The 21,182-nt window shown below is 44.7% G+C and overlaps 1 protein-coding gene across 2 annotated transcripts in view; it reads right to left on the reverse strand.

The window, feature by feature from the left end:
- SMOC1 (SPARC related modular calcium binding 1) overlaps positions 1-21,182 on the reverse strand; it is a 149,320-nt gene that overhangs the window by 30,474 nt on the left and 97,664 nt on the right. For both annotated transcript variants that reach the window (XM_023182838.2, XM_023182845.2), the window contains exons 6-7: positions 7,573-7,629; positions 5,569-5,649 (exon numbers count right to left, since the gene is read on the reverse strand). In XM_023182838.2, the coding sequence (XP_023038606.1) occupies positions 5,569-5,649; positions 7,573-7,629 (138 nt within the window). The remainder of the gene's footprint in view (positions 1-5,568; positions 5,650-7,572; positions 7,630-21,182) is intronic.

Below are 21,182 nucleotides of genomic sequence, written 5' to 3' on the forward strand. Positions count from 1 at the left end.
CGTAGTTTTGCTATCAAACATTCAAAAGCAGACACACTCACCTCCAGAAACAGAACCAGAACCCTTGCTGGTGCAGCACGTCGTCCCAGTGCTGGGTCCTGCAGCACATCCCTTCACCCTCCCACACCTTTGTGTTCCAAGCAGACAACGTGGGGCGAAGGAGCAAGGCAACCAGGAAAGCTAATTTTAAAACAAGGCAAAAATCGACTGTGCGGCTAGGCTCCCTGGGGCCTCCAAGTGTGTTTATTGCTTCTCTCCACAAAGGGAAATTTTAAGAAAGAACAAGGCCTTTGTTGCCATGGAGAAAGCCATAGGGATGACCACCCATCCCCCATCCCCAGCTCAATTCTACTGGCCATGATTGACCAAGGCACCTGCATCAGAGAGATGGGCAGACATCCAGAAGGCCAGTTATGGAAATAAATATCCAGTGTGTGTTTTTATATAGATATTTTAAATGCACACAAGCCCAGACCCATCCTCGGCTGCTAACGTTAGTGGATTACTCATTCTTCCTTCCAATCACGTCATGTGCGAGATTCCAGGTGGCCATGGGGTATTTGCTTACAATGGCTACCACTGGTTTCCCTGCGAGCTGTTTATTTTTCCAGGCCTCAAGTCATTACATCAGTCAGCGGTTTCTAGGCAGGCCAAGAGTGCTGGCTTGGGGGGGTGGAGGAATCCAGCCAGGGGGTGCAGATGCCGCAGTGACCCCAAGTCCCAGTCATAGCAGCTATCCCAGCAGGAACTTCCTGGGTGAGGAAGGAGCAATCCAAGACATGGTCAAGGGGCCTGAAGCAGGCCTAGAAGAGCAGCACTCTGACACTGTGAACAGCTTACCTGTGACAGGTAAGGTGACTTGAGCAAACACAGTCACAGTCACGCACGAGGAGGCCAGGGTGTCACTTTCATGGTAAAACTTACAAGAAATGCATTTCCACCTTGTGTCTGTGCTGATGGCTGTGTCTCCAGGGAGCAGAGTCACCATGAGCTGCTCCCTTCAATGATGTAGAAGAGGAAGTGCTGTGGGTCTAAGAGGCAGGGGAGGAAAGGCATGGCCCTTTTGGATTTAACTCACAGGGCCAGGGTCTAGGGCCTCCTTGAAGTCCTTGATCAGATCATGGAAGAAGTTAACTGGAAAAAAACAGGGACAAAGGAAAGAAAGAGATGACAAAACAAAGAGGGAAGTCACACCACTCCACTCCACTTGAGGCCACAGAGTCAAGCCCCCAGGGCAGAAGGAAATGAGTGGTGGGCCTTGGGAACATTACTATGCTGCACAGAGAAGAGCTGCATGACCATATTTCCTGAGAGATTATACTTGCCCAGAGGAGAAAGGGTGGAAGTTTTTCATACAGAAACAAAGATGTAAATCAGAGCCATAGGAAAGTGCCTGCACATAGTCAAATTAGAAACATGAGAAGATGAGATGAAGAATTAGATGAAACCTAATTCTTGTCACTTATTTCATATCTTTATCATCTGTAACACGTAGATGGTAAAAAATATTTTAAACACCAGGTATATTAAGAAACGCCTTGGTAACCAACCCCTGATTTTAAAAAAAAAAAAAACTTAGCAAGAGTTCATATTTCCTTATAAAAGCAGAATAAAGGCTCTATCCAACATTCATTTATGGGAAGATGCGGCTCTCGAGTTCTAGGTTATTAGCTGGCCAGGTACATTGTCTTCCTGAATGTGAAAGGAATTGCTGGTGCGCTGGAGATGCAATGGAGGAGAGGTTCAATGGAGGTGAGAACTGAAGAGAAGAACAAAGAAGCAAATCTGTCAATGCTGAACCTGCCAAGTACTCAAAAGGTGACACTGACCATAGTGAACACATGACAAAGCCTTAAAAACAAGAGCCAAAACTTCCAGGAGCAGAGAAGGAGACTAGGAGAGTCTGCAGGCATATGTGTCATGTTATTGCAAAACTTCAGCTGCCCAGTGGAACCTTTCCAATGTCAACAGTCCCCAGGCCAGAAAACAAACCTGGCGTCACAGGGTCTGAATGTGAAAAAAGGATGTGTGGGGTGTAAAAGAAACTGGGATAGCCTTTTTGCCTCTGAGAGACAGCTGAGAAGAAGAGCTCTCAACCCAATGGGCTTTACATAGTCCCGTGGCAACCTCCCCAGGGGAAATGCAGGCTGAAGCACACCTGAACCCAGGATAGTCCATCAAACTCAATGAAAAACTTTCTCAGGTGTTTGGCCAAGAGGCTCTAGTCCCTACTAGAGCCAAATATCCAGCTATAAGTTATCATTAAGGTATATTTGACTTCTCATTAAACCAAACATGATCAAGTGGCTAGCAGAAGACATAAAGATATTCCACCAAGAGTCACCAGTGTTTTGTCGGGTTTAAAAAATCATTTATGGTGTACCTACTATGTGTCAGGCATTATACAGATGCTCTTGAGTCCTCACAAAAAAATCCTGCAAGGCACTAAAACTTTGTTTTACATATAAGGAAATCAAGACTCAGGGAAGTTAATTAACTTTCCCAAGCTCACTAAGCCTCTCAGTGGGAAGCTAGCAGTGGAAACCAGGTTATAGGTTTGTCTGACACCAAAGTCCATGATTTTGCCATTACATGGTTTATCTCCACTACATGCAAAACTTCAGCTGCCCAGTGGAACCAGTTGTGTAGTAGAGATAAACCATGCCTAAGAAAGCCAAACCTCAAGATGCTTTTTTGGCAACCCGTTCGTGGCAGCATACACCAGACCTGGACATTAAAGTTTGGAAAAGGTTTGTGTGAGATGGTGAAGAGCCTTGTGAGCTGCCTCAGAGCTCCTGTGCTGATGCAGGCTTACCTGGGCATGTCAGGAAGCATCCTCCTGCCTGGTCTATGAGAGGGGCCAGAAAACTTAAGTAAGACATCCCCAGACATCCCCATACACACACTCCCATCCAAATGCTTCTATTTCAGTCATATATGCCAGAAGCCAGAAAGCTTTTCTATAAAGGTTCAGATGATAAAGATTTTAGGCTTTGCAGGCCATACAGGGTCTGTCACAACTATTCCACTCTACTATTTAGATGAAAATGTTCACAGACACTACACAAATATATGGCTGTGGCTGTGATCCAACCCAACTTTATTTTACAAAAACAGGCAAGCGACCATTTGACAACCCCTGTTATAGGTCTTTGTGGCACCATATATTTAATATATAATTATATCAAAGAGATTGATAGGCATTCAGTTAATATTACCAGTTGATCATGATGGAAAAAGTCCCAGTTTAGTAGGAGATTCCTAAGTCATCAATCTCTAACAGTTATCCCTGATCTCAGTTTCTCCTAGGGAACTGTTAGGTCTCTCCCAACTATCCTATCATATACACTAACCTTACAGATATAACTGGGGTCAGCCAGAGAAAAATAAAGGTGGCCAGGCCACCCCAGCAAAAGGAAGGTGGATGGACCTGCCCAGAATCCTTTTCTCAACATGACCCTATTCTCATCCAAATGGAGAGTAGGAATGAAAGCAGAAGAACTTCAGCAGAAGCAAAGATTATCAACTGACTTCGACCTCACCACTTTACTACATGCATAGAATACAACCAAAGAAGACAGACATTCTATTTCCAAGGATAACTAGTTTTCTCCAGCCCAACGACTCCCTAGCTGTGACTCAGGACAAGTTACTTCCTCTGTCTCAGCCTCTGACTCTTCATCTGCAAGATGAAGACAAGAATAATAGCTATCTCAAAGGGTTATGGTGAAGCTCAAGTGAGATGACAAATGTAAAGTTCCACAGGATCTGACACAAAGTAGCTATTATGGCAGTGCTATTCTAATTTTACTGATAATGATGATGATCTTTTCTCCTCCATCATTCCCCAAAGCAATCAAATGCATGGGTAAGTGAAAAAGAAATTCAAAGAAGCAACTATTAAATGCCAAGTGAGTGTTTCAGGCAAAAAAGTGCTGTATATTACAACTCAGGGAGCTCACCTTCATATATTCCATTTGGTCACAGAATGAAAATTAACTCATGGGGGCCTTGCAGACTTTTCAGGGCCTCAGGGACTACGAGACCAGTTGCAAATGTTACTTCCACCATCAGGCACTACAGGCACCAAAGTCACTTCTATTTGATTTATATTTGCCTAACAGGGAAAGGAGAATGGAGGGGGTCCTAAGAAGAAGCCTAATAGATGCCTTTGCTTAAGGTGACAATCATAAATTCTTTCTGATTGAAGAATTTTCAAAATAAGCACCATCATTACTATTCCCATTATTCATACCAATAACAATGATAATAATAAATACATGTACTTACAATTTATCAGTTAACCAGGCATCAATTGAGTGCCATGTAGACACTAACTTAGTCAACTTTTAACCATAGTCCTTTGAGGGAGAGATTGTGATTCCATTTTACAAATGAGAATTGAGGCTCAAAGAAATTATATAACTTGACTGGGGTCACTAAATGTTGGAGCTAGAATATGAACCCAGATTTCACTAATTTCAAAACCTGTGCTTTAACCACTGCACTCTTCTGTCAAAGACTGACTCAAGGGAGTTCACAGTCTCCTTTCACTCCACCATCCCATATCTCCAACTTTTATCAGTGAACAGACACATGAAAAGGCACTGACAAGCCCAAGTCACAGAGCAACTCAACTGATGGCATTTGAATTCACCTCCTGGTCTATATCATTCCTTGCATTCTAATGCCACATTGCCACCATTAGGACAGAGCTGGTGAACAGGTCAACTTAAAGGGGACCAATGACAGGACACTCATTAATTGATGGTCATGTAAAATTCTGCTTGCTGGTTCAAAGTCATATATCTTTTATCCATAGTCTTGCCACCTATAAGGAAAAGATGATATGGCTAAATTCAACAACCAGGCATAAATTATACAGAATGGTATTTCTCATAATGAAGTCTTTGGTTGAAAAGATGATCCTCCTTGATAGAGATACAGACTTGGCTTGTGAACACATTTTCCCGTTGATGAACATTTAGTCTTTATTGATAGTAAATGGACTTTACTGACTCTGGTCTTTACTGATATTAAATAGAGTCTACAAAATAATCCTACAAATATGATCACCCTTCAAAAATTATCACCTTTCTACAAAGGGTTTGGCCAGTGCTCAAACTTGACCACTCACAAGACCCCCTAAAAGATCGGACCAGAGAAGATCAGACCAGAGAAGATATGACTGTAAGCAGCTATTTAGAGCCTAAAACACACAGAATCGACTCCCTCCAGGCTTGAAGTCCAACTACTTTATGTCCAGTCATTCTTCTTTCAAATTCTTCTGCATGGCATATGGAAAGTTAATCAAAATATTACAATATATAGTCAAAAAAAATTGTTAAGAGGATCGACGACCTAAGAAAGATGATCCCTGAGATGATAACTGAATAAAATTAAAATTGGAAGGGATTAATACATCCAATCTCTTTATTTTATAGCTACAGAAATTGACAACCAGGCAGATTAAATGACTTTCCCAAATCCACACAATAAGAAGTCACAGAACCATGGGGCAAAGAAGGATGGATTGGGTACGTATATAATCCAAGGAAGGTTATTTACCTGAATTTCTTATGTTGGTGTTGTTCAGTTTGGAATCCTTGATCACCAAGTGTTTAATCCATAGAGTTGGAGCTGTGATTTCTAGGGGTGGGGAAAAAGAGAGAGAAAAAGTCTGGGCAAAGAGACCATGTGAGTGGAAGTGTAACCTCAGACTTCTTAATAGCCATTTTTCAAAGTCTGAGGCATTGAGGCTTCAGCTCTCTCCCACATCCACTCCTCCCAGTTTCCCTTCCTTCCTCACAACGGAAGCTCCTCTCCCCAACAGCTCATAAGAGCTGATCAGGGCATCCTGTGCTGGGAAGCAGAGTGGTCAGAATGCAGAGGTGCTGAGCACTCCATCCAGGAATAAAAATATTATCCCAGGAGGTAAGGAACATGGGCCAAGCCAAGTCCCTCTCAGCTGCTTCCCTGGGAGAAGATTTAAAGGGGATAAATCAACAAACGAACGCCAAACAAACCACAGAGACCATTCTAGAGGAAACGGCTGAGCCGAGACTGCTCCAGATGGGGAAGAAAGGAGTGCATCTCATGTGTGCTTCAATTCCCTTTCTAATGGCTTCTCATGCGCAGAGGCTGGATTCCTCCATCCAGAGAGTGCCAGGGTGCCTCCAGGCTCTCCAGGACTTGGTCACTCAGTGGACAGCTGGGAATCTTAAGTGACCCTGAGTATACTGTGGAGTGACCTTCAATGAGGGTACTGGGGAGGTCTCCCAAGATGAGACAGTCTCTATCCCTCACCTGAACCCCCAGGGTCCCAGACTTGTCAATGATCCAGGACCTTTGTGGATCACAGAGACATCTATATCTAAACTTTTAGACATGAGCATACAAACCTTCCCATAAGTGAGCTGATTGTAAAGGATATTGTACATTTCAATCCTCCTCAGAGCTGAGCTTGTGCTAGGGACATCCATTGTGTGAACCTGTGGCATGATTTCTTTTTATTCTTCTGTCTCTCTGTCCAGTCTCATGATCCAGGACTGGATACGCTTAGATAGGAGCTGCTCAAAGTTTGCTACATATTACACTAAAATCCCAATCTTATTGTCATATTTTAGAGACTTTACTCTGCCAAACTTCCAGTTCCTCATCAGGGGAATATGGAGTACTCAGTACAGTACCCTGAAGAGTACAGGCCCTGAGCACCTCCAACTTAAACTTTCTGCACCCCGCACACCTATCTTGTCTCTATGCCTCCAGAGACTTCCAGCCTCTCTTTTGCCACCAGCCACAATTTCTCTTGACCTAGAATTTCTCTTCTCCAAAATGTCCTGCCTCAACTCTCAACGTCCCTACAACCTACACAAATCAGTCCCACTGGCCAATCTCCTTCCTGCGACTTTCCTCACTGTATCCCATCCCCACCTCATTCCCCTCTTGTCCATGCCAGCCCCTTGCTTGGAACACCCAGACTCCTCCCCTCCACTTTCAAGATCCAGCTCAAGTCCTGACTCTTCACGAAAGCTTTTCCCAGACCATGGTGATCTCTTTCTTCTGTAAATGTCTATGATGATAAGAACGGAGACCACGTAATTTAACACATAAAGCACTCTAAGAGTTGCAGCTGTCTTGAGAGCAAAGGTTTACATCTCCAAACCTCCTTTTCATCCCCCAGAGGGGCTCACACAGTGCCAGACACAGAGTGGACACTTGTAAGTGCCAATTAATTTATTGAAGGGACACTGCTGGCCTATCTTTCTCAGCCGTGATTCCTGGGTCTTGGCAGCTCCAAGGGTCTGTTCAGGCTGTATTATTGTTGGACACCAGGAGACAGGCAGGAAGCCTGAGAGAACAGAGGGCCCTTCCAGAAGTGGAGAGTGTACCAGTTCCTGGGAGGATTTGCATTTTTAAAAAGGTTAAAACAACCCAGCTTACACTGGGAAAAATTGAAATTAAAAAAGAAAATAATAATAATAAAACTTAAACAAACATCCAGCGTTAAGATCTTTCCCAAACCTGAAAATGAGTGGGAGAATGAACATCCAAAGTAATGCAAGAGCTTACCATCTCCATCGAACACCGGCTGGGTCTCCATCGTGGGCGTCGGCTTAGATCCGTCATCTGAATTGAGGGTTAAAAAGAATCGAAAGGAGACTACCATTATTGAGGTAAATACTATCTACTCTCCAGCACTGTTGAATGGTTGGGGTTTGTACAAGGCCCGGCCAAGTCCCAGTGAAGAGACCAAAGATAAAGAAACAAAAGAAGAAAAGGGCAAGAAGGAAAAGAAAACCACAGAGAGACAAAAGAGCAAAACAAATCCAGGTTTGTGTTCACCACCCCAAGGCATGGACAAGAAGAGCTAAAGCTTCATGGCTTTGGGGAACCGTTTCTCACAAATCTGAGGATACCAGTATGACTCTGCTGGCCCTTGTTCCCACAGGAAAACTGGGAGGCAGTATCTCTCCCTCAGCCCTGAGTTATGGCCAAGCATGTTAGGATAAGGTTGGCAATCCTTATGGCATCAAATTCTGGTGTCCCCAGCTCCTTTCCTGCCCTAAAGCTACCAGCTCAGTGGCCTTGATTAAAGAGTTCAAGGAAAACAAGAGACCTGTGTGCTATTCCCTTCCAATCTCCTCGCTGTTTCTCCACTCTCACCTAAAAAAGATAAGAAGGCAGGAAGAACCACTCTCTCTCCAGCACACTGAATTGAAGAGAATCGGGAATCATTAGAATACTTCTAACTGTGAAAGAGCAAACACCCCAATTCCCAATAAGAGGGAGGGCAAGCAAAATGGGAGAGGACATGGGACTTTGCAGAAATCACCCTACACTTGCTTTGAAATTTCTAACATAGATGATTGGAGCAGGGAGCTCCCAGTAACAAAGTCCTAATGCTTATCATTCTAATAGAGTTGGCAGTCCTCTCTGCACAGCAAGAATCTCTGCAGGTCAGAAGTTAGTGCAGACTTTGTTTATTTACCTTCCAAGACTCTGAGTTCTTTCATCAGGGCCCCAAAAACCTTAACTTAGAGCCATGTTTCTCAACCTTTTTTCCATTATCACTCATCTAAGGAGCATTTTTAGGTAATTTTTTCTGAATCATCTCCCTAATGAAATTTTAGTAATGCAAATAAACTGTATATGTATTTTTACTTCATATGTAAAATGAGTAAGTGTTTTTCATCCCCTAAGAAATAATTTTACCCTCTTAGAGAAGGCTGGGAGAGGGTATCTTTGTCCCTCTTAAGGATACATAGTTTAAGAGATTTCTCTCCATGTGGGGAGGGAAGGAGAGCACTGTTGTCTCAGGTGGTTTGATGGTTACACCATCCCTCTCTTCTCAAGGCCCCTTAGAGGTCTTTTAGGATGGAACACTATATTCTCTGAGCATTAACTATTTATGCAGAATGCACATTCTCAGATAGTCTCTGTGACGCCAGTTAGATCATCAATAATAACAACCCTCTACCATTTGGAGCTCTCAGTACCTTTGGCCGACTTTCCTGCATCTTATTGGGGGAAGAAGAGAGAACACAGAATCCTGATCTCTTTTTTCCATCACCATCTCACCCTTGGGAGCTTAAGATTCAAGAGCTCTGGAGACTCTAACCCTTGCTAGAGGCTGAGGCCAGCAGCTGAGCTGACAGTCGTGTGACACTTAACCCTGCTATTATTCTCATATACTGACACCAAGACCCAACTCTTGCAGGGGCCAAAGTGATCCTGAATTATCTGACAATCATCCCAAGAAATGAGATGTAGCAGGAAGAGAAGAGTATCTATGCTGGATATGTTATTTGCCTCAAACTGGAGTCCAAAACAGGCATCTTTTGATGCCAAACTGTGTGAGTTTGATCTGGAAGTCATTGAGGGAGAATAAACACAGAACAGAGCCACACAATGTCATTTTTTTAATAGCATCACTTCCCCTGACTCTATTAACACCTCTTTCCATTGAATTCAATGAGCCACTGAATTGAGTCTTTTGGCAGCTGCAGTGCACATTTGGTTGTGCCTGCCGGATACAGAGTTCATAGTGTAAATAGTCCAGCACAGTGTGCTCAGCCCTTCCACACAGGGTGGCTTCATTTTAGGAGTCTTACAGGCTAACAAAGGGAAAGTGAAAAATCAAACATTCCAAGAGGGATGATAGTGAGAACTCAAGTGCATATGGCTTATGTAATATTTTAATACTCAATGTAGGTATTAAAATCCTCCCATATCACAAGAGCTGTATCTCTTCACTGGAGCAAGATAACTGAAAACATTCTGTTTATTTCTCCCATCATCCAGATGAAAATCTTGGACTGCCCATCTGGCCCAGCCATCAGCAAAGAAGGTCTGCACCTTGAGTGCAGAGAAAGTTTTCTGGGGAAGCTTTGCCCTTTTGCATCAGCAAAGAAGGTCTGCACCTTGAGTGCAAAGAAAGTTTTCTGGGGAAGCTTTGCCCTTTTGCAGGTCAAGGAGTTCCACAGATTTCCCAGATGCAGTCAGAGAAGCCCATGAGGTGTAAAGCCACGTGCAGGGAAGGAATCTTCCTGCAGGGTAGGGTCACTGAGGGTGAAGAGATACAGCTGGTCTGCCACAGGGAGGTCCTAAATGGAAATCTTTATGAAGTGAGAAAAGACAAGGTGCCCTGCTGCCAGGAACCACCTGTGAAATCCAGCATTCTCAAAGGCTGGGAAGCCAAGCCAAAGCGAACAGCACCCTCTAACCATCATCTCCGGGCACCTGGGCTCCTGGCTTCTGACCTAGCAAATAAGAGCACCTCTCCTACCAAACACAAGTCCAAGGCCTAGATCCAAGGTCTACATCAGTTCTGCTTCCAGGCAAGCCCTGGAGCAACACCAGGCCTCACACTGGGTCCTGGGGAGAGAGCAAAGTTTCTATGTATGCTCCTGCCTCCCAGTCTCAAGGGGAGTCACACTCCAATTCCCCCTTTATATTTAACAGTTTACATTGAATACATCTAACACTCTGGATAAGTTGAGCCCCTCCTTCTACTTCTCTGGATAGCAATATCCTCTTCTGAAACTGAAGGATACTTGCCCACAAAAGGGACACTTTTTTGTGTAGGTATAAAACACTTTAAAGGCCTACTAAAGGGTATCTATAATTCCATGAGTGCAAACCATCTTATTCAACTGCTTACTTTTAAAATTGGGTTTACAAAATTAAAATCCTATCAAAGTTTTTAAATTGAAAATAAGGTAAACTTTACAACTCAATAACAAGCAACCTTATTTAAATATGGACAATATATTTTAACAGACATTTCACCAAAGAAGAGATACAGATGGCTAATAAATGCATGAGAAGATACCCAACATCATTAATCATTAGGAAGGTACAAATTAAAACCACAACAAGATACTTCTAAACAGCCACTAGAATGGCTAAAATAAAAAGACAATACTAAGTGTTGGTAAGGATGTGGAGGAAATGGAACCCTTGTTCATTGCTGGTGAAAATGTACAACTGGGCATCCACTTTGGAAAGGAGTTTGACAGTCTCTTTAAAAAGCTAAACATAAACTTTTCAACCACAAAATTCCACTCCTAAAACTCATCTGGGAGAATAAAAACATGTCCACACAAAGACATGTATAGAAATAGTCACTGCAGCATTATTCATTAAAGCTTCAAAATGAAGGCCAGGCGCAGTGGCTCAAGCCTGTAATCCCAGCACTTTGGGAGGCCGAGACGGGCGGATCACGAGGTCAGGAGATCAAGACCATCCTGGCTAACACGGTGAAACCCCGTCTCTACTAAAAAATACAAAAAACTAGCCAGGTGAGGTGGTGGGCGCCTGTAGTCCCAGCTACTCGGGAGGCCAAGGCAGGAGAATGGTGTGAACCCGGGAGGCGGAGTTTGCAGTGAGCTGAGATTCAGTCACTGCACTCCAGCCTGGGCGACAGAGCGAGACTCCGTCTCAAAAAAAAAAAAAAAAAAAGCTTCAAAATGAAAACAATCCAAATGTCTGTTCACTGGTGAATAGATAAATTGTGATATATCCATATGGTAGAATGCTATTCAGCAATTAAAAAGGAACGAATAACTAATACATGTGACAATATACATGAAGAATCTCAAAGACATCATGCTAAGTGTAAAACTCCAGATGTAAATACCACATGATTCCATTTATATGAAATATCTAGTAAGGCTAAATCTATAGACACAGAAAACAGATCTGGGGGTGCCTAGGGCTACAGGTAGGAGTAGAAAATACCTGTGAATGGGTTCAAGGTTGCTTTTGGGGGTGATGGAGATGTTCTCTGGTGACAGTTGTACAACACTATGAATTTATTAAACTCATTGGGTTGTACATTTACAATGAGTGAATTTTATGGTACGTAAACTGTACTTCAATAAAGCTGTTAAAACAAAAAGGAAGGTGTGCCCAAGTCATCACAGATAAATCATCAGGCAGCAGCAGCTAGATTGAGTGGTCCTTAATTTGGGGGAAGACTCTTCCAATCTGTTTTAAAGAAAAATATATCTGAATCTGTATATGCATGTGATGATGTTTGGTGCATATTCTTCGTGATTCTTTTGCACCTCAGAGAGTATTTCTCTTTAATACTATAATAATCCTTCAGATTTAGAAGAAGAGGATAAACACTGAAGAAAAAAAAAAGCCAATTCAAAGATTATCCTTTTTCTTACAGGGAGGGAGAAAAAAGGCAAATTTGGAAACATGAAAACAAACAAATAAATAAGGCAAACTGAAAGAATTCTCATGGAGGATGTCAAGAGCAACAGTAATAATAGTATTACCACATTTTGCAACACTCAGTTCCTGGCAGGTAGCTTTCCTCATCTATTCTTACCACTAGCCAGGGCAGAGGGAGAAGCCAGGCAGATAAAAAGAGAATTGAGTAACAATGTAAGTAAGTGATTTGATCAAGGTCCCAGAGGCAGCAAGCAACTTTGGAAACTGTCTGGTCCCAGAGCCCTGGCATTTGGCCTCCGGAGACTCCCCAACCCCCAGTCACGCCTTGTCCTTGCAGGTGCAGCCCCAGAAAGTTGCATCCCCCGCATGGGCTCTGTGAGCCTATACAGACAGTGGGTTTGTGTGACAGCACAATTCCTTGCCCTGCGAGAAGGCCTGGCCCACGCACAGACAGCTGGAAGTCACTTCGACCCCCGATGACACCGTTCAAAGCCTCCTCTGTTTGGCTTTTTGATTCCTGATTGACATTCGCTGGCGAGGAGAGATAAATGCCGGGCTGAGGACAATGTTGATCCGCTCGGACTATTCTCAGGGAAAGACTTTTCAGAATAACAAACAAAACAAAACAAAAACCCAAAAACATTGGTGTGCTTAAGGGACTGAATAGAGCCCAAGAGGTTCAGGGACGCAGGGCCAGGCCTTTCAAGGGGCTGGCAAGTCCATTGAGGAGTTAATTGTTTGGGTGTACAATGAGTTTATTCTGGCCACATACAAAGAGCTTTCTCTTCCAGGTCCTTCAAAAGCAAATGGCTCAAAGGGGCCAGAGGAGGAATCTGTATTAATGGCATCTCTTGGGGTCTCTGAGACTGAGAAGCCTTGGAGAATGAGGAAAAAAGAAATCACTTCCCCCATCCTGAGATGTGGAAGGTCTCTCAACAATCCCAAGTCCCCTTCAATTCTTGGGCTCTCCCCAAACCATGTCCATCACTGGTGACCCTCCCTCATATTCTTTCAGGCTGCCATTGTCCATCTTTGAAAAATACATGGAGATAAACTTCAGCTTGGTAGAAGTGCTGGAAGGTTCTTGCTTTGAAGGGACCACATTTATGCCAGAGCCACCATCCCTCTCCACATGTGACTCTGAGGCTCAGTGTGGAAGTGGAGACGACTCATTCTGGGCATCATAAGGAGACAACCGTATCTGTTTGCAAAAGTCCCTCAAGAGCCTGCCCTGAATCAGACCCGGAGGAGGATGGAATGCTAGGCCACCTCAACATTTCCTGAGATGCATGCGCCATGACCAGCGAGGCTCAGAAATGGATGGTGAACTTTCCTGATTCTGATCTGTAAGAGCAGAAGTGGTCGGGCATGTCAGGTTCTTTCCAAAGCAGGAGGTCAGTGTTTTATATTCCATGTACCTACCTGCATGTTCCCTCCCAAAAGAAGAGAAAACAAGCTGAAAGCTGCCTTTTTGCAGGCAGTTCCCACATCCTCGAGCTCTACAGTCCCCCGAATAAGAGCAAAAACAGAAGGCTGGGGAAAAGGCAAACCAGGGATGGAAGATGAAGAGGAAGCACCGGCAGCAGAGGAGTCTGATCAGGGCTGGGTTCACACAGAAGACTCGGCTAATGTTTTTTTTAACTTTTTATTTTTAAATGATTATAGATTCACAAGAAGTTGCAAAGATAATACAGAGAGGTCCTGTGTACCCCTCGCCCAGTTTTCCCCAATGGTAACAGCTTTACAGTTAACATGATGATACAGGTAAGCCCTTTAATTATCTACGTGGCATAATTAGTACAAAATCAAAATCAGGACACTGATATTTGTATAATCCATGGACCTCACTCAGATTCTACCAGTTTTAAATGTACTCATTTGTGTGTATTGTTCTCTGCAATTGTATCCATGTGTAGACTCGGGTAACCACCACCACCATCCGCCTAGAACTATTCCATCAGCACAAAGATCTCCTTTGTGCCACCTTTACTGTTAACGCTTTCCCTCCTCCACCCCATTCCTCACACCTGGCAACCACTAATCTGCTCTCCATCTCTATAATGCTGCCATTTCTAGACTGTTATATAAATGGAATCATGCAATATATGACCTTTTGAAACGGGCTTTTTTCATGTGCATAATGCCCTTGAGATCCATTCAAGTTGTGGTTGCATATATCAACAATTCATTCCTTTTTATTGATGAGTATTTTTCCATGGTATAGATGGATAGGGGATCCCACCTTACTCACAGCAGTTACCTTCCAAGACCCCCAGTGGATGCCTTCAACTGTGGATAGTACCGAACCCTACACATTCTGTTTTTTCCCATACATACTTATGATAAAGGTTTATTTGTAAACTAGGCACAGTATAAACAATAATAACATAATAAAACAGAACAATTATAACATACTTTCATAAGTTATATGAATACTGTCTCTCACTCAGGATATCTGATTGTATTGTACTCATCCTTCATTTTGCAATCTATCGACTTGGTAACAGAGCCAGCCCCAAGTGACAGGGATGGTACACAGCATGGGTATGTTGGACAAAGTCATGATTCATATCCCAGGTGGGAGGGAGCAGGACAGTGAGAGATTGCATCACACTATTCAGAATAGCTCACAACTTGAAACTTACAAATTGTTTATTTCTGAAATTTTCCATTGAATATTTTCAGCCCATGATCGACCATGGGTAGGGCAGTACTACTGTGCCACAGTTTGTTTCACCCACTGAAGGACATTTGGGTTTGTTTTTTTTTTCTACTTTCGGCTATTACAGATAAAGTTGCTTCTTGTTCGTGTATAGGTTTTCTTGTGTGGCCATACATTTTCATTTCTCTGGAATAAATGCTCAGGAGTGCAACTGCTGGATTATATGGTAAATGTATGTTTAGTTATTTTTCAGAAACTTCCAAAGTATTTTTGCAGCGTGGCTATACCATGTTACATTCTTGCCAGCGATGTATGAAAGGTCCAGTTTCTCGGCAGCCTCACTATCATTTGGTGTTGGCACTACTTTTTCTTTCAGCTCTCCTAATAGATATGTAGTGACATCCTGCCATGGACTTATTTTGCATTTCCTGTGGCTAATGATGCTAAGCCTCTTCTTGTGTGTGTATTTGCCCTCTGTTTGTCTGCCTTGGTGAAATGTCTATTTGTGCATTTGGCTAATTTTTACTTTTTCTTTTTGAGACAGGGTCTCACTCTGTCACCAAGGCTGGAGGGATGATCTCGCTCGCTGCAACCTCCACCTCCTGGGTTCAAGTGATTCTTCCGCCTCAGCCTCCTGAGTAGCTGGGATTACAGGTGCATTCCACCATGCCTGGCTAATTTTTTGTTTTGTTTGTTTGTTTGTTTGTTTGTTTGTTTGAGATGGAGTCTCGCTCTGTTGTCCAGGCTGGAGTGCAGTGGCGCGATCTTGGCTCACTGCAACCTCCACCGCCCTGGGTTCAAGCGATTCTCCTGCCTTGGCCTCCTGAGTAGCTGGGATTACAGGCACGTGCCACCATGCCTGGCTAATTTTTGTGTGTTTTTTTGTTTTTTGTTTTTTTAGTAGAGATAGGGTTTCACCATGTTGAGTAGGCTGGTCTTAAACTCCTGGCCTCAAGTGACTCGTCCACCTTAGCCTCCCGAAGTGCTGGGATTACAGGTGTGAGCCACCATACCAGGCCACCATTTTCTAATTAAACTGTTTTTTAACTGCTGAGCTTTAAGAGTTGTTTATATATTCTAGATATGAGTCCTATGTTAGATAAACGGTTTGTAAATATTTTTTCCCAGGCTGTAGTTTTTTTTGTTGTTGTTGTTCTTGCTAATTATCTAACAGCACTTTTTGCAGAGCAAATTTTAAAGTTCAATTTATATACACTATTTTATCATGCTTTTGGTGGTGAAGATTTTCTCTTGTTTTTTCTAAAAGTTTTAATAGCTTCACATTTTACATTTAAATTGGTGATCCATTTTGAATTAATTTTCGTAACAGGCCTGAGGTTTAGGTTGAGGCTTTGGGGCTGATTTGTTGATTTCGTTTGTTTGGTGGATGTCCAACTGCTACAGCACCGTTTGTTTGTGGGTCTGTTTCGGGTCCTCTATTCTGTTTCATCGATTTATGCATCTGTTCCTCCAAAAATACCACACTATCTTTAGAACTCTAGCTTTATTCATCTTAAAATCAGGTAAAATGATTCCTCCCACTTTATTTTTCTTTTTAAAAATTGTTTCAGCTATTCTAGTTCCATTGCCTTTCCGAAGAAACTTGAGAATAAACAACCCTTGAAACTCACATGCTTCTGTAAGCACAGGATCACTGCAATGGAACCTGAGAGCGACAGACAGTTCCTCGGCCTTTACCACACGCACTCTGTGGCCCTCTGAGCTGGAGACCGGGGATCAGAAGCAGGCCCAAGGCCTGTCCACCTGTGTGCCCATATCTCTGCCTCTCTGCAAGCTGCTGTGCCACACTGGAACTTAGGCAGGGAGCAGGGAGCAAACGAACATATTCTCATTGGCCTGACAAGCTCTGAGCCCTCTCACCTGGACTTCCGAGGCCCCACAAAGGCACTAGTCAGAGGGCTCAGGAACCTGGCAGAGAGCTTTGCTCAGCTCAGGCCACCCCCTCCAAGGGGCTTTCCTTAGAGGCTCTGGCTACAGGAGCTACCACACAGGGCTGTTTGGTGGGGCCACCTGCCTTCCCTCCCCTGCAGAGGTGGCAACTTCCCCGAGCTTAGAGAAGCCTGGTGCTCCCCTGGGAGGATTTTCCTACACCTGAAGATGAATAACCTCCATCATAAAAGGCTAAGAACCATTAGAATGAGAGCTCCAGGAGGTGAGGCCTGGACTCGTACTGTTATACTCATCCGTGGGTCCTTAGTGACGATAACAAGCCTGACATTTAGTAAGTTCTCCATAAATATTTGCTGAGTAAGAGCACCAAGCATAAAATATCAATGGTTACTAATACCACCAGGGATTCAAATGAATCTATGTCTAAGAGGCTTTTTCCAGATCCCTAAATCTTATTTTCTCTCAATCCTTGGAGATGAGGATATGGCAGGAAATCAAACTCTCAGTCTAGTGCTGTTCGTGCATAAACTTTTCTTCAGAGACCCTGGAATATGGGCCAAAATGGAGGGGGTTGAGTAGCTGGAGCCAAGCTGGCGGAGCAGTTAGCTGTGGGAAGGAGGGAGACATGGGACATGTGTGAGCACGCAAGCACACCCCTTCTGAAACTGACCTCTGCGAAGCTGGTATATGAACATTCCAGGCTTGGTGGAGGCAGCTCGGAGAACCAGAAAGCAAAAGAGCTGCCTCTCTCTGGCTTGGAGCTGCTCAGGCGCAGTTCTGTTTCAGTAGGCAAAGAATCAGAGTGAATCCTTCTCCAGGAAAAGCCATGTGAGCAGAAGCCAACAGCATGGAGGTCGTCAGCTGCCCATCTCCATCCAAACCCAGCCCAGCCCAGCCCAGCCCATCTGATGGCAATGCTAAGAGATCAGCTACAGATTCAGCCTCCCACACCCCCGTGGGTGCTAGGGGAAGAGAAAAAAGAGGTAGCAGGGAAGAGATTTAAGTCACGTGAGCAGGAGTGATGTTTCACATGTGGAATGTCCCTCGACAGCCAGCCCAACACAGCTCTGCCAGGCTCAGGGCAATGAAGCTCCCCTCCTTCAGGTGTGCTAACACCTCATGAGGGCTGAGGCTGGGGGCCACCCAGTGCCCTGCGTCTGGGATGTTTGCCAGCCATTGTCCCTGTCCTAAGCCTGCCCCTCAGAGCTGCTCCATCCATTGCTTGAGTGACAAGTTCTCCAAGTTGGCAACAACCTGTAGAACCAGCTCCAAAAATAGAGACACAGACAGGGACCTTGGAGAAATAAATATGACTCACTCTTTACTTGGAGCATATACTATGGAACAGCCAGTGGGAGATTTTCTTTTTAAGCTCTGCAAATTAAAGGTGGGTTGGATTTTTGAAGTTCTGCCCCTCTCCAAGACTAGCTTAACAAATACAGAAGCCCATGCAGAAAAGTTTAGCAGAGTTTATTAGTATTTTTATTTTTCTCTTACTTTCCTTAAACAACTAACTCCCAGACTTCTTACGGGAAAAATGCAAACTGCAGAAAATTCCTAGTGACCCTAAATTTTCACTTGCCATTTATCACAGCATTACCCCATGGCCTCTGATGTTCTGGGCACTCAGAAGTCAAAAGCTCGCAGAGAACTGCCAGAAATCATTTCACACGTGCTTTTCCATATCCTTTCATTTAATCACTCTTCATCACTACCCCCCTTCATCCCACCGGAGGCTAAGAACTTCCTTCCCTCCTTGCACTTCACAAGCAATGAAGAGCAGGGCCAGCCCCTGAACCTGTGTTCAGTTATCCTGGAAGCTCCCCAAATCACCTGTGGTAATTAGCATTGAGACCCCAAAAAGAGTCCCATCAGAAAAATCCACAGGCCTTGGTACAGCCAGGTAAAGCTGCTGCAGGATAAGTTTTTGATCTCTGAAACCATTCTGCTTCCTATCTACTTTCCTTTGGATGACTCCAATGAAAACCAAAACTTTACCTCTATCTCTACTTCTTCAGCCTTCAACTGTTTTAGCAGCGCATTTTCAGAGCTAAACGGGCTGTTTGGGGCCCTCTTCCTCTCTTCTGATATTCCTCTGTAGCATCCATAAAACACATGTGAATGCACGTGTGCACGGTCCCCCTCTCCCCCCCACACACACACACACACACACGTCTCTCTTTAAGGGCCAGGACCAAAGGATAGAAGGGGAGGGGGCAGCCAGGATGGGATTGCCCCAGATCAATGGATATTTGAAACTCAAACACATGGTCCAGGACCTACACTGCACGTGTTAATTACCACACATGTGCCCATAAAGGAGTCCGTTAAACACAAGGGGCCCAAAGAACAGAGTGAGGAAAGGACATTCCAAGGGATTAAGTAAATAGTCTGAAGTTTTGACCCTCCTCCCCTCCTGGAGCACGTGCATCTGGGTAAGATAACAGCCTCCCCCTCCTTCCCCCACTTCTTCCCTGGGGCCCCACACCTGTGGATCCAGGAGCCACAGCCACCCAGGCCTCCTGTCTCGGACCAAATGGCTGTGACCTGTTACAGCCCAGCCTCTCTCCCTCCTCCCTTCCTTCTGCTGTCTCTCTGGGCCTCCTCCCCCAGCCTCCTTCTGCTCTGCCTTTCTCCTCCTCTCCTTCAGAGAACTAATTCCTGGCTGGTGACCAGGCTCTCCGTGGTCATACAATACATCTTTTCATTCCTTCCAGTCTGGGAGGGACAGCCGATCCCTCCCAGCCCGGTCAGTGGAGGATATTTAAAAAGGCAAGAAGCTACAGAAAGAGAAGGCTGGGTCCCGTCCTTGCCCTGCCATCCCCTACCACTCACACCTCCAGACCTCTGCCCTACCTCTTTTCTGGCCATACCCCTCACCCTGCACAAGGGTGCAGACCCAGCACCTCTTTGCAGCAGGCCTCAGGGAAATAGATGCCTCCTAGGAGAACCCGTGTGTGGGCACAAGTTCAGACAAGGGGCCTTTGTGTCTTCCCACCTGCTGCCTTCCAGAGCACATTCCATTCTTAAGTGGCAGCTGAAAGAGGAACCTTGGCTGGTCCACACAGGATATTACTAATGCCCTCTCGCACCCTGTCCCCATTCAAACCCCAGCTTCCTGGACAGGTGTGGCTTCAGGTGTGGCGTCCTACAGGTGGCCCGAACCTGCTCTTCACTGCACTGCCCACAGGAGACAAAGAGAAGAGGATCCAACACCTAATCGGATCCTTCAAAGTACAGGGAAAGAGAGGCCACTAAATAGAATTTAAGACTCCAGGGGAGAATGAGTCCTAGCATTCCCCACCAGGGCCTTGTCCCGACCTTTGCACCAAAGAGGAAGCCTCTGCAGAGCCACCTTGGAGGAAGGGACCCATCCAGGGCAAGGGAGTAAAGAGCTGGGAACTGAGAACAGCTTATCCCTCTGAGATAAAGGCTTCAGATTCTATCCCCCATTTCCTGCATCACCCCTGGAGGAATCAGGCTCCTCTACCCTCTTTTGGCTCTGGAAGCTGACCCTAGAGCTAAAAAGGAACAAAGGGTGCTCACTGCTCAACTGTAAAAGGGAACAAAGGGTGCTCACTGTTGACTGTAAACTGACATCCCCAGCCCCCACCATCCCCGCCGCCTCTTCTAGCTGGACCAGTGAGAGCCTGGGATGACCATGGGTCTGTCTCTCATTGTTGTCCACAGGGTGCAAAGCCACATCCCCCTGGAAAGCACTTCTCTGTCCAGTTTAAGAACCAGAATCCCATGGCTGGAAGTTGTTTAGTGTGTGTGCACTTTATTCAGCATCATATACTCAGCTCCTTTAGGAGGAGGGGAATCTGGGTGGTCAGTTTGGCATGATTGCCAATTTTTCTTTCCTACCACCAGGACCTTATGCTCAGGAATAAAGGTGATGTTCCTGAAGATACCCATTACAACAAGCAAAACTAAAAGCAGTGCATGCCTGTAGTCCCAGCGACCTGGGAGTCTGAGGTGGGAGGATTGCTTGAGCCCAGGAGTTCGAGGCAAGCCTAGGCAACATAGTGAGATCTTGTCTTTAAAATACAAAAATTAAAAATGCTATGCTAGAAACACACACACACACACACACACACACATATGCAATAGAAAACCTGAAGGCATCTTCCTTTTCCAATCCCAGTAAACACACACTACTCACAGCATTGGTGATTTCAGGTCTTTGTAGATTCTCTCCCCACTTCCCCACCTAGGAGGGAACCACCGACACTTATGGCAGTCTCCTCATGCCCTGGGAAGGACCTGAAGAAGCACTTCTCCCCTTTTCCAACCACTTTCTCATTTCTGCCCAGGGGCCCACTGGTCCCTGTTTTCTGGTGGGTGGTGGTATCACCTGTTCCACTTCCACATCTTCTAGGAGCACCTGCGTTTGGGGGCAGCAGGTTCTCCAGATCCTTAT

The sequence above is a fragment of the Piliocolobus tephrosceles genome, chromosome 6 (assembly GCF_002776525.5).
Source record: "Piliocolobus tephrosceles isolate RC106 chromosome 6, ASM277652v3, whole genome shotgun sequence".
Classification (NCBI taxonomy): Eukaryota; Metazoa; Chordata; class Mammalia; order Primates; family Cercopithecidae; genus Piliocolobus; species Piliocolobus tephrosceles.